General features: G+C 37.7%; 1 protein-coding gene across 1 annotated transcript; it reads right to left on the bottom strand.

Moving 5' to 3' along the window:
* Positions 1-2,617: 2,617 nt before the first annotated feature.
* Acci (apoptotic chromatin condensation inducer-like protein) lies at positions 2,618-25,133 on the bottom strand. Its single transcript, XM_028323117.1, has 21 exons — positions 24,893-25,133; positions 22,026-23,785; positions 21,736-21,943; positions 21,335-21,491; positions 21,136-21,248; positions 20,647-20,735; positions 18,751-18,865; positions 18,531-18,657; positions 17,785-17,882; positions 17,260-17,334; positions 16,355-16,407; positions 15,324-15,511; positions 12,535-12,704; positions 11,840-12,076; positions 10,767-10,999; positions 10,173-10,386; positions 7,951-8,188; positions 7,282-7,429; positions 6,056-6,216; positions 3,843-4,054; positions 2,618-3,005 (listed from the first exon to the last, which is right to left on the bottom strand). The coding sequence occupies exons 1-21, from the start codon at positions 24,989-24,991 to the stop codon at positions 2,898-2,900; spliced, it is 4,803 nt and encodes a 1,600-aa protein (XP_028178918.1). The 5' UTR covers positions 24,992-25,133; the 3' UTR covers positions 2,618-2,897.
* Positions 25,134-25,541: the final 408 nt, after the last annotated feature.

Genomic DNA, 25,541 nt, shown 5'->3' with positions numbered 1-25,541 from the left:
AAGATAGATAATTCCTTTGAGTTTGGGGTTGTGGATTCCGGATGAAGCTCGCTTCCACCTTAGGCCTGTCCACTACACATCGGGTTAGATGTAGGCCAAGAACTTCTCCGTTGTGTGATAAAAAAAATTGCCCGCGGATACTTGCTCGCGTGAATAAAATTGCAAAATCGCGTAGTTTTAATAGAAATCCGTCACTAACATCTAACCACATAAAATCTATATTTATAAAAGCGAAAGGTCACTGATTTACTGACTCAGAAATAACGAAATCACCGAAACTTCAAGTGCTAGGAGTATCTTTCGATGGGGGTTCCTTTTAGAACGTAGGTGTTCATTAAGACGGGATTTTGCAAAATTGAACCCCTAAGGGGGTAAAACGGGATCCACGCGTACGTAGTCGCGAGCGGTTGCTAGTTGGGATAAAGACATTGTCCACGCCAAAAACAACAACTACTTATACGCTCGTAATGTGATCAGAAAATCGCCTGCCGATAGAAATAAGTAAGTTACTAGAACTGTGCTAATGCATTTACTATCTTCCTCCACGTGTCACTCACGCTTTTATTAGCATACTTAATTAGGTGGCTGCAATAAAACTGATTTAATTTTAGTCTTTCGTGCAACACTGACTGTCGTGAATTTTATTGATAGTCTGACATTACCTGATTTTAGCATTCAAGGGTTAATTTCTGCGGTGCACGGTGTGGTCGATTCCATTCCCACGTTCTTGTCGAATCAAGGAACTTTTTATAAGATAAGTATCTAAGTGCTTTTTACTATTAATTATTAAACTTAATTGTGTTTAGTACTTATCTCTCACAACACAAAACAGCATCTTACACAACATGCTTCACAAATCTCACGCAACAATAATGTCGTGAACGTGATATGCTAGATCTAAATAGCGTTATCACGATACTGTTTTTGTTAAGTTGCAACATGCGATGTTAATTTTGGAAGCTAAGATGCTATAGGTCACGAGATGAAGCGTAATAATGCAGTGTCGCTGCGTTAAAAAAATACTACAACGTGTGATACAACATTTTAACAATTCAATTCCCGCCTTAGGCAGTTCGATTTTTTCAAGTTATTTATAATTTTCAAACATTTTAACGCCCGTATTCATAAACGATGCTTGTTTATGTGAAGCAGCAAATCGAACGCACAGCTTGGAATAGATCTCTGTGGTTGGTTCGTGTGTCAGCCTGTGCGTCCACACGCACTGTGAGACCTCATAGTAATGTTTTTTTGCCTTTTTCCTGTGATGCGGATTTCGATCCGCGTGCGTGTAAAAAAACAAAGATTTTGTATTGTGTACCCGCAGACAATCCCCGTTCTGCGTGCGTGTAGCCCGCGTAATAGTAAAACGTGTATGAAATAATCAAAATCAAAAAAATATTTTTATTGAGCCATCCATTATTCTTACTAACTAACTAACAAATGAAATGCGAACAGCGGGATTAAATTCGCACGCGTGCCGAAATTCGCATGCCAAAAGGCACTAACGCCCGTATTCACAAACATTACATGAGGTCTCACAGTGCGCGTGGACGTATGCGTCCACGGGTGTCACACGAACCAATCACAGGACTCGATTCAACGCTGTGCGTTCGATTTGCTGCTTCACTTAAGCAAGTATTGTTTGTGAATACGGGCGTTAGTACCTATCTATCTACTGTCATACTTACTGGTGCAAACAATTGAAAGTAGGCAAGTATCTAGCTAAATACTTACGATCATTGAGGTAACTACATTACATAATCTAATCTAAGACTTCTAAGAAAACTACACAAACAAGTTACTCGTGCTATAATGTCAAACCTGTCTATAAGTTTCCATTAAAATAATGAATTAATGCATCGAAATATTACTAGTAGACTATGCCATAAACTTAAGTTGTTATTAATTCACACAAGCGTAAATAATATGCTTTCCTTCATAAAACATAAACAAAAAATGGTTCCATGAACAATAGTGTTCTAAAAGATGCTCAAGCGCACAGCGTGGGCTCAATTGTGTATTGTATAACCGCGATCGTTGTCCCCGTTCACTTTCCCTCATCTGCAGTAGCCTTATTCTTAATATGGGCCCTAGATTAATTGCCCTACGTTAAAAATGAACAGTAAATTTTCTCATTTTGCATTAATATTTTTGCAATGGAATATGCGAAAAAAATCAATTTTCAATGCTTTCATATTTACATCAATCAAACACTCACAAAATAAAGTTTGTAAAATATACTTACGAGCAAAAGTATGGAATCACGCCGTTGTGTTTGGTTTCGAGCCATCTTAAGAACTGAATGAATATGTATGTATCTGTAGTATCAATTTAAAGCATAAAACATTACCTTTAAAATGGTATAATTTTTATTTATTTTCTATTAGTAATTTAGTTCTTACGATCGCTCGGAACAAGTAGGATGATTCCATACTTTTGCTCGCGAGTGTAGTAAAAATAATAATGAGTCTTGTGTAAATTGCTGCAATAACTTTGTTTACAAAAAACCGGTTTGTTTAGAACTAAGTAGGTGCAACAAAGTAGTTAAAACTAGTTTTATAATTAACATTAAGTAGCTAATGTTATTACATTATTTATTATGAAATAAAACATTTGATTTATATAAAACGTTTTATTGGTGAATATAAAAATAGTAACTTTACAATTACAAGATCGAAGTAACAATACCAAACATTATTTACTACAGATTGTTAGAAATATTGTTTTTCATTGAACTTTAGTATATTTTCGATTCAACCGGCTTCGCGTAAGACCATCTAACTAACTGTTTCTACACCGAATGCAAACTATTATATTACATCTTATCAATAAAAGTACCAATTTACGTATTTAATTTTGTGTATTTTAATTAAATTGTCTTTGGTGTTTACTCAAAATTAAACCTTAGCTGCGGGCATACCTATGCACCTCTGGAAGTACCGGTTCATAGTGTTGTAGCGATGCATGTTGACGCCCACCAAACTGTGGGCTTCATCCGGGTAAGACTGCAAAGAAATCATTATTATAGTATACCTACTTTTGTTTGAACTTAAATTGCACCTTATCACTTTGATTAAGACTCTCACAGACCACAGACTTTTAGTCGGCCGATAGTTGGGGCCCGATTCTTATTTGTATGAAGAATCGGCCGATACCAACGTACGTACATTCATGGGTTACCTACGCCATATCGAATGACAAATGATCGAAAATCAAAATACATGTCTATAATGATTAACAGCCCAACCCAACTATCGGCCAACGAAAAGTCTGTAGTTTGCAACTAGGCTTAAAGTGAGAAATAAAGAAAGTTGAAAAAAGATAAAAACTTCGAAATCTTCAAAAAATTATCTACTAATATTCGAACCCGGATACACGCATCAAGAAAACCGGATCGCAATATGCGCTACCGGTCGAGTAGACAAGATGAAATTGCTCTATAAAATATTTGGCCTTCGAAACTACAAATTATTATAAAACCGAGCGGCATTCTGTCCAGTTAACTGGTGCCAAAGATCAGGAAATGACATTTAGCAGGCCAGGTGTATAATTTTTACACAATGATAAATATTTTAAATCCTTGTTCCTTTCTTTTGTTTTTATAAAACTGGCCAATGGCGCCAACTATTTTGTTGTGTATCAAGACTATCAATTTTTCGATTTTAAAGAAAAAAATACCAGAAAATCAGATTTTACAACCGAGTATTTTCGCTCGCTCACTATTTGGCGCAACTGGTATAATTTCAAAATAAATATGGTAGCCCTAATTGTATACTAACTCTGCCTTAAATAGGCTAAAATGAATTGATATTTAAAGAAGTTTTGTCATAAAAAAAACTTACCATCTGTTCAAATGGAATTTCCAACTCTTGCAGCGCTCTGTACAGCTTGACTGCGTTTTGATAATGCACATTGTCGTCAGCATTCCCGTGCATGATGTAGAAGTCATGGCCGCGTAGCTTCTCGGCGAGGAGAGTGACGTCACCGGCTTGGTAGCCTGACAAGTTGTCTTCTTCAGTCGGCAGGCCCATGTAGCGCTCGGTGTACATGGTATCTAATTAGTACAATCATAATAATGGTACAGAACATTTCACAAAGTGCTACCTGGTCCGTTCGTTGCCTCATCTAGGGGACATAGGACTTTAACCCATTTAGACCGATAATTATTTTTGTAAAGAAAAATTGATTTTTCAGCAAAAACTTACAAAGGGAAAAGGCCTAAAAATCATGAAAAAAATATTTAAAAAAATAATCCATAAATAGGGGGCCGTGGGGAGCCCGTACCATATAGGGTACAGTAGGTCTATAAGCAAGCAAAACATAGTCGTTGTTCAAAGAAGATTTTTATTTATTTTTATATGATATAAAATAAAAATAACATCACATAAACCCTAATATCACACTTGGCATATCTTGTATGATGTTTTATGTGATACTAACCACATTTGGTTCATTTTTCCTACCTTCTCCGAAATTAGTGAGGATAGCTCAAAGAGACCTGGCTTCATCTGATTTGTTACGTTTAGTGCTATCCATAATCGCATTTAGCAACACGACGATGGAAATTTAGCAAATGCATCGAAGAAAACTCTGAGGGTTATTATTTACATTGACACTATCTTTATCGCCTAAATCTTCGTCAGTCTGATCATCATTAGCGGTCATCTGACAAGACAGCAGTAGAAAAATACCAAGACTGCTTTATGTTTGCTGAAATTATCAATTTTTTCATGAGTTGTGGCAATATAGTGAAGCATCAATAGCCTAAAACAAATAAAAATAATAAAAATTAAATTATATTTTTTCGTATGATTAGCTCATGCATAGACCTACTGTATCTTATACGGTACACCTATTTTAGAGTGGAATAAACCGTATAAAAATAATCTCAATAATATTTTATTATAGTCATGATATCTATTGTACTCTATTTTTAAAATAAAATTGATATATAACAAATTTACCATGAATAATAAGAAATTATAGCTTCATAAATAAATTGCAAATATTTTTTTTGTTTTCTGTCGAGGAATTTCATAAATATTTCCGAAACCACTTGTTAAAACTTATTTTTAAATATTTTTATGTAAAATAATCACTTTAAGCTTAGTGTCTCAATATTTTTTACAAATTAACAATAGTTTGGTACTTCGAAATATTTTCAAAAAGATACCGTACCACATAGGGTACGGTAGGGCTAAATGGGTTAAGGCCCGGTTTCTAGCAGGAGCAGTGCGGAGACGAGAGGAAATGTGTGAGCTGTGCGTATTTGTCAGCTGTCAGTCTATTGCTATCTATGAAACACCGCACCGCGCCGCGCCGCTGCTGTCAAATTCTATAGAAAATAAGTGAGCCCGACAATAGGCTAGATGACAAAATTTCAACTATTTGTCCGTCAGACAGATAATTAGAAAATATTAGACTCATATTTTTTATTTTCTTTCATAATTTAATAATAACAGTGCTACATCGAGTTGAAATGGCGCGTTACGTCACGCTTGAGTAGATTTTTTTACTCAAAAGTGACGTCACGCGGCATTTCAACTCAATATAATACTGTAATTATTCGGTTATGAAAAAAAAATATAAAATATGTGTCCAAAATTATTTATTATCTGTCTGACGGACTAAATAGAATTTCGATTTCATTACCCAGTCATCATCCCTATTCTCCACTCTTCTCCGCCAATCCATTTCCACCGAAGCGGAGCGGAGTGGAGATGTGCAAATAATGGAATCTGATTTGTTATTCAAAAAACTTCTCTGCATCGCTCCGCACTGATCCGCCTTGGTGAAAACCGGGCCTAAGTCAAGTAAAAAGACTGCTATGATATTGGCTGATGACTGAGTTTGTTCCGGCGTTTCTTCTCAGCACTTGCCATATGTTTGTCTCGAAGCGCTGGTAGGGCCCAAAAGATAAGGAGACATGTAAACTGCCCCATAAGGGCTACCTTTTCTTTTTTTATTATTTTCTATTGACGTTCATAAGTGCCACTTGTGGTCTAAACTGAATAAATATTTTTGATTTTGATTTTGATTTTTGATTTTGACTCACTGTAGTACAACCAGGAGGTGACAGGCGCGCCTGAGACGCCGCACTGGAACATATGGTCATCGTCGTGGAGAAGCGTCAGCAGCGTGGCGTAGCCACCATAACTGTGGCCCCAGATGGCTACCCTCGAGGGGTCGATGAACTCGTACCTTTCCAGTACTTGCCTGGAAAATATTATTGTGTTAAAAAGTTATCTGCTAAAGTTTAGGGATGATAAAGATATAGGCATTAGTACATAGACAGTTTTTAAGGATTTTGAGATACTACAGGCTTGGGGAATAACTGTAGGTTCCAGCGAGAGTGGAGCAATGCGTGAGGGAAGTGTTATTGTTACATCAAATGCTGCAAGCTTCAGACACACTTCAGTCAGACGTACAAAGTGTCTGAAATGTGTAACTGAGCAGTCATGATAATAATATATTATCGTGACAATTCTGTTAAGGGTTGATTCGACCAAACAAAAGTAGATATTCATCTCAGAATAAATCGTCAGTTTTGACATATTTCCCATACTGAAACTGTCAATGTGCCAGTTATACCAGGAGTTATTCTCGGATAAAAGTTTGGTCAAATCGGGCCTTAGTCACCCATCTTGCACCGCTCCACACCGAAATAACAATTTATTATGCGCTATGCCTGTCATATCTAAAGATGAACTTGCATATTTTATGAGGCATACAGGCATAAAATATAAATAGGCATAAATCTAATAGCTTACAACTCATATTGAAATCGAACTCGTTCTAAAGATAGTGACAAACGGGTCTATCAAGCTATTTATAAGTAAATAAACGAGATACAATAATGACCGTAATAAGTGATTTACATTTTGTAATCGGCAAAGACAAGTAAACAAAATTAATCACACTATCGCATTGTCAGTTTTGTCAGTAAGTAGTCTAGATCCAAAAGCAGTTGTGGACTAGATAAAACATCTGGATAAATATAAAAATCTATATTGTTGAGTGATTAATGGCAAGTTGAATTTATAACATAAAAACACAATTTGCAGTCCGCTTGAAAGAATTAAGATGACCAAAAATAAGCCAAGCACACACGTTGTTGACTATTCACACTATAATTATCTCAATTCGGTTATATTTTTATAGCTCAAGGTATGTTGAAGGAGTCTTAAGAATATGGACTCATCCTATTGGTTGATTTTTATCAGCACTTCTGGTCAAATCAGCCTAAGATTTTTCACATAGGTTAAAGTAAAAATCACTCACTTCAAAATGACAAAGTGGTCTTCAATCTCAACTGTTCCCAGGGCGTTGTTGAGAGAGTACAAAATGTCTTGGCCGTTGAGACCAGCGCCTCGACCGTCGGCCAACAGGTAGATTGTGTCGTGGTTAGTTGCCACGATGGAATGGTAGCCTGAATAAAAAACATGATCAGAGGAAACTCTCAGAAATCTTAATAAAAGTAAAATCTTTAAAAGGATGCGCTCCTAGCAGATGTAGCAGAGAAATTCCTATTAGTTCAATGATGCAACACATATTCAAACATGAAGTTGTAGGTAACTATTCGCCAAGTGCTAATAATAGAGGTCACAAATCTGAAGGCTAACTTGATAAATCCAACCGCTTATTTTGTCTTTTGCATGTAAGGACTAAGTAACTAGACAAACAAATTAAAAACAAAGTAAAAACAGCAAAAATATTCTAGTAGCGCATTAAATCCTCCACGGTATTGTCATAGTGCAAAGTATTAAAAACACTAACCGAGTAGGTATAAAGCCGGGTCTCCAGCGCGTGTTTTGCCCTACACAATCAACAAAGACATCTCAACATTCAAAAATTTCTGTAGGTAATTTTGTTGAATGCTGAGATGTTTTTGTTGATTGTGTAGGGCAAAACAAGCGCTGTAGACCAGGCTTGAGTAAATTAACCACTCACCAACAGTAAACGTGTCATACACCGTATTGGTGTTAGGTCCAGAGTACACGTAATACACCAGCGGGTACTTAGTAGTGGTGTCGTTGAGGTCAATGCCCGGAGGAAGGTGGAGCCTGACAGGCGCCGGGTGTCCGTTCTCGAGGGGTACTGTCGTGATGATGCTGACAGGACGCAACTTGTTCTGCAGACGCTCCCTGACGATTGCGTTGTCTTCCCACTGGTAGAGGATCTCACTGGTCTAAAAGACGAATTTATTATTTAACACATAGGGCATAGTGTCGTGCCCTGCGTGCCCAAGTAACTGGATGCAGGGGCATTTCACGCGAAGCGGACAGCGAAAATCAAGTCAGGTTTTGGATTTTGTTCATATTTGGATTAAATGTACTGCTATATGACCTGAATGGATGTGCATCATTATAATTTTTTTATGAAGCTTAGTTTATTTTTTATGAGCGTTCAAAAAATTGCTAAAATTTTAGGAACAGATTTTTCAGAGGCTATTACTGCTATTATTACATTTGATTAAAAATAAACTAACTATTGGACTTTTGAGAATAAATAACTGTGTTTCTTACTGTTTACTACAAATTTGAAATTTCTTATTTGTTCACATAGAAAACCGGAAGTAAAGTTTTAAAATCGAATTTTACAAAACTTCGGTATTTTTTAAATTTTTTATTTTTATTTTAAAATATACCTAGTAGTCTATAAATAACANACAGTAAGAAACACAGTTATTTATTCTCAAAAGTCCAATAGTTAGTTTATTTTTAATCAAATGTAATAATAGCAGTAATAGCTTCTGAAAAATCTTTTCCTAAAATTTTACCAATTTTTTGAACGCTCATAAAAAATAAACTAAGCTTCATAAAAAAATTATAATGATGCACATCCATTCAGGTCATATAGCAGTACATTTAATCCAAATATGAACAAAATCCAAAACCTGACTTGATTTTCGCTGTCCGCTTCGCGTGAAATGCCCCTGCAGGAAGATTTTATGAATGCTACTGACCACTCTTGTAGCGGAGTTTTGGGCTGACACTATATAGGTTTATTATGTCGACACGAAAAGAAGAAGAACACAGGGCGTTCAATAAATATAGGGAGTTGGGTAGCTCAATGGTTATTACGTGTGTGCTCGATGGCTATTTATATCTTTAATAGATTGCAAATCTTTCCATGCTATGCATCCATCTTTTCTTCTTCTTCTTCTCAGTCTTTCGTATTCCTCATGAGTGTGACTTATTGTGGGCGGATGTTGCTCGCCTTACGAAGTCTCGCAATCTTTTCTTGTTGATGGTGAACTCGATGCAATCGTGGTAAGAACTGCCCACAATTTTGATCAGGTTGTTCCATCGCATAGGTGAATGTGGGTGCCCTCCACTAAATTAGGATAACTCACCAGAGCCTGCACGATGTACGTCGCGGAAGGTTCGTGAGACGTCGAGCAAGTGATACTCAGGTAAGTGCCACCCAAACTAGCTGTAGCACTGGCCCAGGTACACACTCCACCATCTGTTCTTTATCATCGTGACTATCTCGCGCCTTATGTACGCTACCGCGCATTTCTTAGCTGCTAATATCAGTTGTACTGTAGTAAACTAGGATTACTCACCAAAGCTCTCACGATGTACGTCGCGGAAGGTTCGTTGGACGACGAGCAAGTGATACTCAGGTAAGTGCCGCCCAAACTAGCTGTAGCAGTGGGCCAGGTACACACTCCACCGTCTGGCATGACTATCTCGCGCCTTATGCACGCTTCCTCGCAATCCCTAGTTATTTATAATTATCAGTTGTGCTACAATAAAGTGGACAACTTACCAGAGCTCTCACGATGTAAGTCGCGGAAGGTTCGTTGGACGACGATCATCTGATACTCAGGAAAGTGCCACCCAAACTAGCAGTAGCAGTGGCCCAGGTACAAACTCCACCGTCTGGCATGACTATCTCGCGCCCTAATGCACGCTTCCTCGCAATTCCCAGTTATAAAACTTAAAAATAAGGATAACTCACCAGAGCTCTCACGATATAAGTCGCGAAAGGTTCGTTGGACGACGAGCATGTGATACTCAGGTAAGTGCCGCCCAAACTAGCTGTAGCAGTGGGCCAGGTACAAACTCCACCGTCTGGCATGACTATCTCGCGCCTTATGCACGCTTCCTCGCAATCCCTAGTTATTTATAATTATCAGTTGTGCTACAATAAAGTGGACAACTTACCAGAGCTCTCACGATGTAAGTCGCGGAAGGTTCGTTGGACGACGAGCAAGTGATACTCAGGTAAGTGCCACCCAAACTAGCTGTAGCAGTGGCCCAAGTACAGACTCCGCCGTCTGGCATTACTATGTCGCAGCTGATGCACGCTTCCGCGCCGGCGCCAATTCGACGCACCTGCGAGCGCCAAGGGGCGCCTTCTACCGTACGAGTGAAGTAGCTGCACAAAAGAGGTTAGAATAAACGGGACTATTCTCACTTCTCGTTCACACCGCTGCAACTCCTGTGTAGGCTGAATAAAGGTACAGCTTGACCGTCAATAAAAACAAAACTTTGATTGAAACCTGCCTGAAATTAATCAGAAGAACATAGGAGTTCGAAGCGATCGACTTCCCTCCAATGCAAAGCTGATGGCAGGTGTCAAAAAAAAGTATGGAGTTTAGAATACTTGACCAACAATCAATGGACATTATGCAGGACTAATCCCACCTCTTTGCAACTCCTCCTGCAGTCAGGATCTTGGCCGAAAATAAATGGAATGAATTTAAAATTTTCACTTTACAAATAAGTTAAAATTTAAATATCTACTCTAATACTCACTAAGCAACATTAGTCTCGTCCATGCCCACATAATTGTTCACAGTGGACAGTCCTGGACTGATAGAACTGGAGATGATCTCGCCATTCACCCTCACACTCATGTACAAGTGTTGCCAGATGTAGCCGTCAGCTTGGGGCATCGACCAGCGCGTGGACACGTAGAAAGAACCGTCGCTGCTGAAACGCGGCAATGCGATTGGCACCCAACCGTTCGGTTGTGAACGGTGCTCCTCCTGTTAATAAGAGTTTAACGGTTTAGGACAGTGGTTCTTAACCGGTGGTCCGTGGACCACTGGTGGTCCCTGGAGGCATTCCAAGTGCTCCACGAAGACATCGTAATAAACAAGTGACGTGACGTGTGGTATCGAGTCAACACAATGCAAACGGCGCACAGTGGGCGAGAAATCGACCTCGATCGATCACTTTCGACTTTCGATCGACGAATCGATCGATCACTTTTTTTTTTTCAAAATCCTATGAAACGGGTTCATAGGATTTTGAAAAAAAAAAGTGGTCCCTGACAAGACAGAAATTTTGTAAAACGGTCCCTCGTGACTACTGGTTTAAGACAACAAGTGGATAATATACTTTTAGGACTGATAGAAGAAAAATGGATCCTAAAATGTGTCGGAATTAAGTACTTACAATGCTAAATAGCTAGGCATCTTTCTAAACAGTGCAAGAAATCACTACCTCAAGTCATAGTAAAATACCTACTCACCTAAGTACAACGCTTATTGTTCTATGACAAGCTCAAGCATAAATATTTTTTACGAAAAGACACCAGTTACTTATTATTAGAGCCTATTTCCAAGTTTCATTCCTGCTATTTCTTCGTCTGTTGCTTACCACATATTATTATTGACTAGTTAGAGGGATTGACACCCGTATTCACCAACGATGCTTGCTTATGTGAAGCAGCAAATCGAACGCACAGCGTTGAATAGCTCTGTGATTGGTTCGTGTGTCACCCTGTGCGTCCACGCGCACTGTGAAACCTCATAGTAATATTTGTGAATACGTAAGATCTCTAACCTGTTTCTTGTGAATATGAAAATCAAAAGTATACTTACTTCACAAACATCAGTTCCAAGTTCCAAGTTGCAAATCCTTAGTACAGTTTGGTTCTGCCTCCTGTTGAGCCAATGAGCTGCTATCTCGTTATCCCGAGCCCAGACCACGCCTCCCAAAATGTGGTCGTCGGTAACGATCTCAGGCGCCTCGAGTACCAGAAAGTCTATGTCTTGACCTTGGACCAAACTAGTCAGATTGACCACGCGAAGTTGGACGGTTGGGTTCGTGCGGCCGACCTGATAAATAAAAAAACAAATAATTATGAAAAAATAACTGTGATTTCATTTTCAGTTTTTTTCAGACGGATCACCTGATGATAAGTGATTACCGTCGCCCATAGACACGCAGACCCAGGGGCGTTACAGGTGCGTTGCCGGCCTTTAAGGTGAAGATACGCTCTCTTCTTGAAAGCTTGCAGGTCGTATCCGTACGGAAACACCGCAGACGACAGTCCATTCCACAGTTTGGAGTTTTATTGATATAATCTTAAATGATTGGGCAATAAATAAAACTTATGTTTGAGGCTCACAATGAGGACAATCGAATTAGCCCTCAATAGTTGGCGCCACTGTAGAGTAAGGTCTTGTCACTCGCCAGTAGTGCCAACTGTTATGTGCCTAGGCATAAAAACGAGTCTGCTTCCGTATAAAAATCTAGCTTTACGTTTTCAGCTGGTTGAACAAAATCAACATACCTTAGGGTATTTGAGATCGACCAGTTCAGGGTAAACGTCATCAGGATCTGACTTTTCCTCATAGTAGTAGTATGAGTAGGATTCCACAAGAGTGTCGTTGAAGCTCGCAAACGCCAGATACGAGCCGTCGGTAGAGAACCACGTGGCTTGACCGGTGTACATGACATCCTCTACAACAAAAAAAATGTATTTAGGTATACCTACCTACTAAACTTTATACAGGGTGTTGATTTCAATCCTCGCTATATTTATTTAGGTGATCTATTATGACTTATACAACGTGTCCCAAAATTCAAGGATAAGCCGGCGCCGCAGGATGGACATAGTCATGACTACTTTAGGAAAAATAAGGAAAAAAATCTATCTCAATTATTTTTTAAGTTACACAATAAATTACGAAATTCTTCGAAAATTGACACCTCTTATGATATTTTACATTACCACGGTCACTATTTTTCAAATATTTCTGTTTTTTTGTTTGTATCGGCAACTTAAGTAGTGTTGCTGTCCACCCCAACTCTTAAAACCCCCAGAATTCTTGCAATTTTTACACAAAAAATAATCAAAATATGTTATTTCCTTAAAATTTTGAACGATTTTTACTTTCACTCCACTTTGACTCATCGTTTTGTAAAAAAAAAGTATGAACACTACTGCGGCGAGTTTTTTATAAAGTTGACGCAACTATCCAAGATTCTAAAATGGTATAATGCTCTAAGAAACCTAATTGCAAAAAAGATATGCGTACCATTTTTACAAGCACTTCGCTTGTTAATTAGTATGGGATAAATCTTGCAACTGAATTTAAAACCAGTTCTCCTCAACCGATTGAGCTGAAATTTGGTATACTTATGTAAGTACGATAAAAATGCAATATTATGGTACCATTGAACTGAATGGAGACTGGAGGTGGCCATAGGAACTTCTAAACGAAACGGCGGAATTGCATCTAGTTTGGGTTCGTTGGACTTGTCTTTTCGAGCACTTTAGTGCTAGATGATGTCCAGGGTCCTGATGATGAAGTCAATTATAATTTTCAAACGAAGTCAAGCTTGTTTTTAAAAAAGTTTTTTTTTATTACAACTTTATTTTAAACTTTTTAGTTGTTTCTCAATCTCATGGCCCAAGTGCTCGGGAAGACAAATCCAACGAACCCAAACTCGATAAGCTTCCGCCGTTTCGTTTAGGAGTTCCTATGACCAGCTCCTGCCACCTCCTGACTTCATCATCAGGACCCTGGACATCATCTAGCACTAAAGTGCTCGAAAAGACAAGTCCAACAAACCCAAACTAGATGCAATTCTGCCGTTTCGTTAAGAGTTCCTATGGCCACCTCCAGACTCCATCCAGCTCAATGGTACCATAATATTACATTGTCATCGTACTTACACAAGTATACCAAATTTCAGCACAATTGGTTAGGGAAAACTGGTTTTAAATTCAGTTGCAAGATTTATCTCATACTAACTAACAAGCGAAGTGCTTGTAAAAATAGTACGCATATCTTTTTTGCGACTAGGTTTCTTAAAGTATTATACCATTTTGGAATCTTGAATAGTTGCGTCAACTTTATAAAAAACTTGCCGCAGTAGTGTTCATACTTTTTTTTTACAAAACGATGAGTCAAAGTGGAGTGAAAGTAAAAATCGTTCAAAATTTTAAGGAAATAACATATTTTGATTAACTTTTGTGTAAAAACTGCAAGTATTCTGGGGATTTTAAGAGTTGGGGTGAACAGTAGCACTACTTAAGTTGCCGATATAAACAGAAAAACAGGAATATTTGAAAAATTGTGGTCGTGGTAATGTAAAATATCATAAGGGGTGTCAATTTTCGTCGAAATTCATAATTTATTGTGTAAATTAAAAAATAATTGAGATAGATTTTTTTCCTTATTTTTCCTAAAGTAGTCATGCCTATGTCCATCCTGTGGCGTCGGCTTATCCTTGAATTTTGGGACACGTTGTATAAACGCATTATCTACCAAAAAAAAAAATTACAAACGAAAGTGGAATTTTTAGCGAATATTTTCCGTGCGAAATCAGCTGTCTGTGGCTCGCAATACTGCAATAGTTTATACTGCGGCACCATCGAGCTACGCGGATCGCTCGCATATCATGTCGGATAGCCCACTGAAGGAAGCCATGTGATGTAAAGTAGGTAGTGTAAATAGGTACTTTTCTTTGACTAACTAAAGTTAAAGTTCGTTTTAATTTTTTTTCGATGTCAATTTTTTTACTGATTCGTGATCAGAATACCTTAATATGGCGAGTATTGAAATCAACAGCCTGTATAGTAATCAAGTGAGTCCATGAACGCTCTCATACATTTTGTTTTTGATTCGTTTGATTCGTCCGCCTACTATCCACCTGTCCTATCTACTGTCCTCCACACTTTGCGTTAGATTCCACGTATTTAGAAAACATTGAATCGTCCACTAAATCTGTATTTTGTGGTCACATCCGTTGAAAATATTAGAAAGTAATTTAATCAGAGAAGGCTGCAAGTTGACGATACATATACACCGTGGAATATCTTACGGTGCCCGGGGAAAGAAGAATGAAAATAACTTAGGTACTTAATTTTACCCCGTTTTAAAAACCATCTTAGATTAATTGATGGTACTTATTCGATCTCAAAAACTGTCACTTAGGTACTCGTAAATATCGTTCTATTTTAAAGATAGAAGTCTTTGACTGACTATTTTATAGATTAAAAAAAAACTTCACTTTTAGGACCTGCAATAGACTTGGTGACGAGTCTTTGCTCATTACAAAATGGTCACCTACCTTCATACACCCAGTCCGTGTGTCCATTGTATATGATGCCGGGAATCCCATCGGATGTGATCTGTATAGGCTCGACGCTGTTCTCTGGCAAGTAATAAAGGTTGTTGTCCAGCACATACGCGAGAGAGTGGCCACCGCCGAAGATACACAGCTGCAAACGCTGCCCGTTCGCAATGGTTGTTACCGCTCTGAAAACATCATATTGAACAGTGGGTCTATAGTCTGGTCCGTGAGCACGTAGAATTTTGTCCAATGACCCCTAGCTACCCATCCTTATCGCTCGCGCGTAATTATGTTGCTATCGCGCTCGTACACTCACGGCGGGTGCCAGTCGCACAGTCGCGACGGCAATAATTACACGCCAGCGATAAGGATACTAGCTAGAGGTCATTGGACAAAATGCTACGTGCTCACGGACCGGGCTTTAGACAAAAAGTGTCACGTTTTGCAATTTGACTAGGGGCCTGGTCAAGTTGTATTACAACCCGGTCGGTCATATTAACTGCGCACCTGGCCACCGTGACGTCACATCGACGCTCTCACACGGATGGGGCGAACGCAGGGAGTTGTGCGAGTCAGTGGGAAGGAGTCGCATTCCAGGGTGGTGCGCAGTTAGCTAGTTCGGATTGTAAGTATATTGAATAAATAAGCCACGTTCAAATGCTAATACACATAAGGATCGTGACCAAAAGTCAATTTTACCGAATCGGCCAATAGAAATAAATAAAAATGTTACTTATTGCTAAAAGTAAACAACATGGTCATCGTCATGGTACTCGGGTTACACACAGTCCCACTAATACATATTATAAATGCGAAAGTTTGTATGGATGTCTGGATGTTAACATGTTTGTTACTCTTTCAAGCAAAAACTACTAAACGGATTTTGATGAAACTTTACAAAATTCTTGTTTATAACCCAGAATAACATAAAGGGTATAATTTATGACGATCTGTGACAAAATAAATTTCACGCGGGTGAAGCCGCGGGCAACAGCTAGCCTTAAATAAAAAGAAGAGAAAAGTCTTACCCAGTTAGAATCTCGTACAAAGTGTATTTGGCGGTTGTAGAATAACGATACACCTGAAAATTCATTCAGTGAATTAAAACTTGAAAAAAATCGACTACCTACTTACTTCAGGTTAACGCAATGGCACAAAATAGAAATGGAATGGGCCAACTGCATACTCCGTAGCTGATCGGTCAGAGCAGTCGCCCGGTAAGCGAAAGGTCGTGGGTTCAATAGGCTAGATGACAAAATTTCAATTATTTGTCTGTCAGACAGATAATTAGAAAATATTAGGACTAACATTTTTTATTTTCTTTCATAATTAAATAATAACAGTGCTACATCGAGTTGAAATGGCGCGTTACGTCACGCTTGAGTAGATTTTTTACTCAAAAGTGACGTCATGCGACATTTCAACTCAATATAATACTGTAATTATTCGATAATGAAAAAAAATAAAAAAAATGTGTTCAATTTTTTTTTATTATCTGTCTGACGGACTAAATAGAATTTCGATTTCATTACCCAGTCATCATCCCTATTCCCACCACAAAAATAAAATATACATAACTTAATATCAGTCAAAATGTTGTTTGTGAAATAAAATGAACTATTACCGAACTTGAATTTTATTTTTATGGCAGCAGTACTCAAACTACTTACTTATCTTCAGAATATTTTAATCTTTATCATCAATATTGTCTTTATTACGTTGCGATATGGCTAATTCGATTGTAGATATACTCAGGTACCTAGCTACGACCGACCTTTACCGTTGATACCATGATGCAGTGAAAAGAGAATGCAATAATCACCGTAGGTGTAATATTTCTCCTTATTTTATAAACTAGTGGATTTAAATACTTAAATCATTTTATATTATGTAAGTAATCTAAGTTTTAAACCTTAGTTTCATTTAAACTTACCTGTTCTACTTCACTAGATGCTAGAATGTACTGCCTATCAGCTGATAACACTGGGTTAGTGGTATTCAGGAATTCCTGCAACAAAATAAAATTAACAAATAAAGAACATGGGTAGGTACACTCGAATTGAGCCTCCTTTATTGAAGTCGGTTAAAAATGGATGAAAATCATAATAATCAATAACAGTTTCATTCACAATATTTTGTTTCAAAACATGGTGGTAGGGCAAGCAATATTTGGAATGCTTTTAATTTTCAGGATGCATTTAAGTCTTGTAATATGTACGGTAGATGTACCTACAGTAAGTGGGCGACAGTTCCAGTGTGCCTACCATGTGTTTACGTTAGGTGAGCTCGCTAGCGAGCACACCTAACGTAAACTCATGGTAGGCACACAGGTACCCAGTTTCGTTTTTTTCTCTCACTCTCATCAAATGGCGATTATCTACGATAAAACGAGACGACATGACCGGAAATGAGCATGGAACTGTGGCCCACAGTACATTAAAGAATAAAATTTACGAACCATAAGCTCTCCAGGCACAAGAACGCTTCTGTTGAGGGTGGGGACATCAAAAATGTGTATCCCGGGCTCACCTGCCACCGTGAACGTGAACTCAGTGTCTGAAATCAAGACAGATAAATAGTTACAGCAGTCTTCACCAATAAATTCGCGTCAACAAATCCCATTTAACTACAAATGCCTTGCCTTGAGTTTAAATCATAGCTTGAAGAGCGCCCTGCCCTAAATACGATAAATAGCAGTCTTAGGAACTACGTCGTTAATCAGTATTCCCTCGAAAAAATACTAACGCCCGTATTCACAAACATTACTATGAGGTCTCACAGTGCGCTTGGACGCACAGGGTGACAAACGTACCAATCACTATTCAACGCCGTGGGTTCGATTTGCTGCTTCACTTATGCAAGCATCGTTTGTGAATTCGGGCATAAGACATTCGTTCTTCTCTAGTCTTTAGCAGTGACCACGCTCGTATTACTGTTCTGTGACTTCCAGGTTCATAAGACATGGATAACTACTTATACAGGGTGTAAAATAGCTTTCTTTTAGAGACAGAATTTATAAGAATCTTTAGAATCAAGTTTTTACTTATCTGCGTTTCAACAGGAGCAGTCGCAGCGGCTATTACATTAACTATCATGAATGAGAAGTAGTTCAGTCAGAGTTGTCCCATTTTAACCGTGCATGATGTTACTGTCATCTGTACAAGGGCTGTTAATACCATTTAAAGAAGTATTCTATATTCTTACCTGAAATCCAGGTGGCGCCAAAACCCCTCTGCGCGAACTGACCACCAAGGAACTCGCTTAGCGTGAATGGCTCCTGGGCCAGAGCTGTGGCCACCAGCAACGCCCACACATACCAAGGGCTCCTCACCTTCCATTCCAAACCAGGGAAACAATTTTAATATCTATTGTACAAGTACCTGAGAGATGAGTAGATAAAAGGTATGGAGCGTACAAAGGGTACGCAAAAAATTGTGTCAGTCAGAGGTGGTTTACCTCTGAGTGTTTGAGGTATTTTATATTGAATTTTAGAGGTGTCACCTCTCATCTCCACCCCTTTAGCGAGGAGTTCTAAAGCGCTGCATCATAGAATTTCTTGTAGTAAAAAAATAGTTTCTTTATCTACTTTCCTTAACACAATTTTTGGGACACCCTTTATGTACTATAGAAAAAGCCCCTATTAATTTAACTCGAAAAGGACTGGATAATCCTATCACTGCATTGATACTTGATTTAGGTAAACTGAAGTCTAATCGCCATTATCAAATGGTTCGTTTCGATGCCATTTCAAGATAATTTATTAATTACAGCATTATGTATTAAGCGAGGATGCAAAGTAATGCTATTTTATAAACTTGAGATGCTTCAGTTTAATAAGTTCGGTACAAAATTAGTAAAAATAGATACTCACCATTTTGAATCTTACACAAGCACTAACCTAAGTACACTTAAAACAGTGGTTGGCGATGATAGCCGCCAACACAACTGGCTTATAACTTTATCTTACAAAATTACTACCTCTCCTTATCCTATGATAAGTAAATATCTTCAGATAAATGTAATGTGATTAAAATTCTGATCATTTTAATAGGTCGATTCAATAGAGATAATAAAAATAATAAATTTTTGTTTAGATAGGCACAATGGATTTGGAACATATCTTTACAATCAATGTGCCATTTGAATTTGTATATTTTTGATGAATTTCTCGTTTTGTAAGAAATATTCGAAGTTTTTAGAATTTGGACCTTGCCTTTTTAAAAGTTATAGATAATCTACCTACATAAAATACGTCCAAGATTCAAAAGATTACATTCAAATCCATTTAGCTTTCATGTTTCTTTTATTTATCGAGTGATGTTCAACTCAATCATTTTTTTTTCCAATTGAATTGGCTAACAAGCTAGAACTGGAAATAGTAGATAGGTCAAGAAATAATACAAATGCATGTAGGATAGGAAATGTTTAATAACATCAATGGAATATCATTATGCAGACAAAAACAATTCTCATAGAAATTTAATCACATTGGATCTGACTACATTCCAAAACCATCTGACGCTAAGTGTCTATCGCAGATGCTGCAGCTAATACTCCGAAAACGATTGTATTCAATTCCAAAACTAAAGCACATGTCGAAATCCAAGGCGTCTAAATCGATTTAATGTCATACATAATGTTCTGAAGATTTCACAATTTATTATTGCCAAGTTTCGTTTTGATCAGTCTGTTCATTGTTTGTTCATTTCTTCCGTCACGACAACCAATCACTTTTGTTGGGTTGTGTTATTTTTGTCCATGTGGTATTTTACATGATGCGTAAAGTATACCAGTGTGGAGCACGAATAATTTTGCAACTGCAGACTTGCAGGGTCTTGGAGACATGTCGCGCTGTGTTCAAACGGACTTCCGTGGCCTCGCAGCAAGACAGGTCAGCGCACACCCAAAGCGGAGTCCCGACAACGTCTCCGATCAAGTGACTGCGTCACTCCGACGATGATTTAAATCATAGGATTTCCTCCAAGCGTGCCTTTCTATAACATTTCGCATAAAACAAATCATTTATTCATCTTCAGTTAGTCCTCGCGAGTGTCTTGAATGCCTTTAAACCTAAATTATATGCTGCTAACAATAAAAATAAAACTAATAGCTCCTCTAACGAGCGAAATAAGGCGTTATTGTCTATTCAGACAATGGATAAACCTGAAAAGAAATGTCGTAAAGACATGGTTAAGATGAAAATGGGTGTTGTTGTGTCGATGTATGTAGTGTATAGGAGTTATCGAATGTTGTGTGAGTGTTTTGTTGTGTTGTTATAGTGTTATGTATGGTGGATGAATGGGTGTGGGACGGACCATGCTAGTGGCGGCGGTGGGTGCGGCGCAACTCCTGCAGGCGGCGCTCGTGCTCCGCCATATGCTGCCGCCGCTGTTCCTCCTTTACTGCGATCTACAACATGCGAATGGACACGTATTTAGCTACATCTAGTAATAGATAGGAACTTAATGGACATGGACACCCGAATCATGCACACTTTTTAAGAGCCGTCAAAACGGGACTCTCCTGTAAAGCAATGGGGACTATGACGTTAACAGATCGCAAGCTTAATTGACTGACTGACAATTGAATACCAATTCGAGTTTCGTTTCCGTTATGCCAAATTAAATTAGGACAAAAAAATTAGTCGAAAAAAGGGATCCCATTCCCAGTATTCGCGTATATTTCGGCGCTTTTTTGCATTGGCAAGGAGTTCCATAGTCGCTCCCTGTCGCTCAAATCGCTCTTATCGCGATGTGTGACACAAGCGTAATGATGACATTTCATAAAGGACAAATTACGTAATACTTACCGTTTCAGCAGATAGGGGCAACCAGTATATGCATGGTGTGGTCTTTGTTTTTCTAAATAGATCATCTAGCAACTTTGCTGGTGCTTCCTCTTCTTTTTTCTTAAATTTCCTTGCTGCAAATTAATAAGATTCAATTTTATGTTCTATCTATTAAATGGTAATCATGTTATTTTATAACAGATAAGTTATAACAACAAACCTGGTTCGGGACTTCGTTCGGGACTGCGGTGTCGTCGTTTGTCTAACATCCGTGTTCCAAGATCTTCGGATCTCCGCATTTTTTCCTTATCTTTGTCCTTTTCGTTTTTACCAACATCCCACTCGCGCATCACTGCTTTCCTTTCATATGGTTTCTCCTGAAAACATTAAAATATTAGAAAAAAATTCTTATTAGAAAAAGAAACCACAGAAAAAATAATCGCGCACGCATTCTTTCAAAAACCAATACCTAATATTTTACCCTGAGTTAAACTATCTATATGCCAAATCTAAATCAGTTGAGTGTTATTATAAACATGAAAAGGTAGCAGACAGCATATGTTACAATTCGCATTTATAATATTAGAATGGATTGATTATTTTTTAAAACCACACACTAACCATTTCCCCTCTTTCTCTCTTCATGTCTTGTTCACGAAGCCAGTCTTCGACTGTGCCAGGAATGGTTGAAACCTGAGCATTATCTGCATCTTCGTTCAGCTTGGCCTTGTCAAAAGCTTCATCGGTGGAGAAATCCACTTGTAAGGTCTTTGGATTTGACACAGGCCATGTGACTCCATGCAAAGCATGCCTTGTTTCAACAGCTTGACTGAAAATAAACATTTTCATAAATAAATTGAATTAATTGATGACTATATCAAAACAATAAATGGAAAGTTAATTATACTTACTCTTCAGTTTCATATTTCACGTAGCATTTAGACTTTATTCTATCTATCCAGAAACCGTCCTCAACAATTCTTCCTGTCCTTTGCAGCAAATTTTTTAACTGAGGCAATGTGAATGGCCTCACTAGATTTGTTATGAACAAAATGCACGACTGCTTATATCTAGGTGGGCTCGGTGGTCTTGCAATAATACTATCACTCTCCTTAACTATAGATATTTTCCTATTCGAGGAAAGATGTGATTCTCTAGGTTTCATTACATCTCTATCTTTATCTTCATTCACTTTTTTGTGCTGCTCAACATGTTCTGTGTTATCTATAATAATTTTTGGCAATATAGGTCTCTCTATTTTCTCTGTAACTTCCCTTTCAGGTTTTTTCTCTTTTATCACTTCTTCAAATTCAACAGGCTTCACATCAGGTATTATTTCTTTTAGAATGTCAGTAGAAATAGTAATAGACTTTTGCTTAGTGATTTTGGTAGGTCGAGACCCCCATCTCCTTTTCCTGCTGATGACTATTGATGTCGTTGAACCATTCTGGACATTCTCCTCTTGACTGGAAATATTGGATATGGAGGTCTCCATATCTTTGCTTGTGTCATGTGACTCTTCCACTTCTCTCTTCTCTTCTTTACTGGTTTCAACTGATAATTTTCTTACCTCTACAGTTTTTTCAGAACTCTCTACAACATGAGTTTCATCAGATGATTTATTTTCATTGGAATCACACACTGTTTTCTTAGACTTGTCAGTTTTATCTTCAGTATTACTTACCTCATCCTTGCTGGCTTCCTTTGCCTGGTCCTTTTCTTCTGGTACCACTGCTTCCGACGTATCCTTTGTCTGAGATTTATTTAATTCAGTGTCTGAGGATTCACACCTGTCTTCAGCATGCAGTTCTAGAACCTCGGACTTATCCTCGGATAAATCTTTATTTGATTCTTCATTTTCTCGCTCTTCTGACTTGTGCATTTCTACTGTATCTGATGACACAACTGTAGTTTCAACCGTGGTTTCAACCTTAGGAGAAGCAACAGTTGTATCAGCATCAGATGGCTTACTGACCTCAACTTCTACTTCCATTTTATTTTGAGACTCCTGTTTGTCAGATGATTCTTCGACATTACCACTAACTTTGGATTCTTCATTAGTAGTCGACATAGGAGTATCATCTGAGGTTGTAACAGACTTTTTGTCAGAACTTTGAGATATTTCACAGTCAGATTTATCTTTGACATTTTGGGAATCCGCATCAACATCAGCTTCTTCTTGACTGTCATGGTTTTTCTCAGAATCGTCCTTTGATTCGCGCGTAGATCTTTTAGATCGATGTTTACTCTTCTTCCTCTCTTCGACGCCTTCATTACTAGGAGTATCACTAGAACTCGTAGCGCGGGAATGCTTCCTTTTACTACGAGGGGACCGATCGACCCTCTCTGGCGTGGAGGGTGGGCGAGTCAAGCAGATTTTCAACTTTTGTATCTCCCCGACATCACCACCCTCAGCAGCCTTCACTTGCCATACCTGGTCATGAGCTTCCCCGGGACTGTCTTCTTTGGCGGGCGTTCCTGGCGGCTTTTTTTCTACTTCAGTGACAGTTTCCACTACTTGAACCGGAGTTGTTTCATCAGCAGATTCGTTGTCAGAAGAAGTAGACTGTTTTCGGCGACGAGTTCGAGTCCGCTTTACCTTCTCTATTTTCTTTTCAGGAGATTTCGTCTTCTTACTTGCGGTACGCTCACTTTTACGACGCATTTTCACCTAAAAGAATAGGAATAAATACGATATTAATATACTTCTTGGCGCTAACAATGGTCTGAACCAAAATAAATATGCCGTTTTTAAATAATTTACCGTGTTAACTGATGGAACTTTACAGAATTGATAAAAATTTATTCGAACAACAAGCGTGCTCAATTTTAGCAACGGGCGGCCATTTTTATTATTAATGTTGCCAACTTGATAGTTTACTAACTACGAAATAAAACCCAAAGCGTTATACGTTATACAGCTCCATAACGTCTCCGTTATTAACACTTTTCAAGCATTTTGTAGTTATAGATTAGTCGCTAAACAATGAAAGTATTTGAAACAAATTATTGGAAATCATAATTTGCGAGCGTGACGTAAAATCATGGTATTTTAAAAAGGCCACGTTATTAAAAATTCATGTTATTTAAAGGCAGAAAGAATACAGTGTGTCTATGAAAATGGGTGAAAGTAACCCATTTTTATCGAAGGGAAAAATTACAAAATATATCTGAGATTCTTTGTTAATTTTTTATTTTTTCTTGTAATTAGGTACTTATCGTAAAGAAAACGTTGTATCGTTCGAAATAAGAGGTATTTCCTGATAAAATAAAAGCAATAATCTTGGTAAATAACAAATGATGCTAATAAAATACATTAAGTGCCCAGAAAAATTAAATAAGTGTAATTAAATGTTACTTTTTGAGAAGAAATCGGTATTTTAATTATTTTTTTTTAATATTTCATAAAATTCTTCTAATAATTCCCATAATTATTATAGGTGGTTGTTATTACTTTGTGTTATTTTCCATCGTATTACCTTTTTAACACCAAAAATCTCATTTCTTTATCCTTATCAACTACTTGAACTAATTCATTGCAACGAAGCTGAAAGTAGCTCTAGATTATTGTAATTTTGTTACAAACAAGTTAGATTTGAAATAATAACAAAGGGCCTTATTAATAAAAGTTACACCCTAGTTGAACTCTGGCTGAAGTTGTCATTTATTAAGGAAATGACATTATAATCCAGAGTTCATCTGTGTAGCTATTTATAATAAGGGGGTATGGGTTTAGAAGTAAAATAAGCATTGTGATTTAAATTAAAAGTGTCTCTACCTGCGCCCCGATTGCTCTAATTTGTAATGTCTCAAATTCATTCGAGGCTCCAATGGATTCGCACTCCATTTTCATTCCAGCTGATGTGCAATTCGTCATCACGGTAAGTTCACGCGCTAACAAAGACAAAACAACAGATTTATGCACTTTCCATCAAAGTTCGAACACCATAATTTTTTAAACTAAAATTATTAAAACACTGCAAATATTCGTGAAACGTTTGATTGCGATGAGATGAGATGACGATTTGCGTCTAAGACAAAGTAGCTTTCTGTTCTGTCAGCTAAGTCAACTTTTACTCAAAGGCGCAGTTACGTTCCGTTTACAGTTTCGTTTGAACTAGCTGTCAAAAAGACACCGCGATAGCGATGAGCGATTGTTCGAAAAAAAATCGAATAAATCGATAATCGACCAATCAAACTTTCAACAGTCAATTTAGTAATTCGTAAAAAAAATAGAATAATAATCGACAATCGAATGATAATCTATTTACCTATCTACAAAGTCACATGTGCTGGACGCGCGGTAGCGCTAGCAACGACATAATAATATCTTGCAAATTTTACAAAGTACTTTACAATTCAGTAATATTTATTCTGCTTTACAATTTAGAAAGGAAGAAAAAGAAAGAAAAAATATTTAATTGACA

Source organism: Ostrinia furnacalis, unplaced genomic scaffold (genome assembly GCF_004193835.3).
Source record: "Ostrinia furnacalis isolate ACB-3 unplaced genomic scaffold, ASM419383v2 OfSCF0069, whole genome shotgun sequence".
Lineage (NCBI taxonomy): Eukaryota > Metazoa > Arthropoda > Insecta > Lepidoptera > Crambidae > Ostrinia > Ostrinia furnacalis.
Note: the sequence above shows the minus strand (reverse complement) of the source record. Positions and strands in the feature narration are given on the sequence as shown.

Bases quoted from the DNA above. Each gene is read 5' to 3' on its own strand.
- Acci (XM_028323117.1), bottom strand. From the start codon at position 24,991: ATGACGAATTGCACATCAGCTGGAATGAAAATGGAGTGCGAATCCATT. The intron at 21,492-21,735 runs GTTAGTGTGTGG...TAATGTTTTCAG, and splicing joins AGAGAGAAAGAGGGGAAATG to GAGAAACCATATGAAAGGAA. The intron at 18,658-18,750 runs GTACCCTTTGTA...TTGGAATGGAAG, and splicing joins TGACTGACACAATTTTTTGC to GTGAGGAGCCCTTGGTATGT.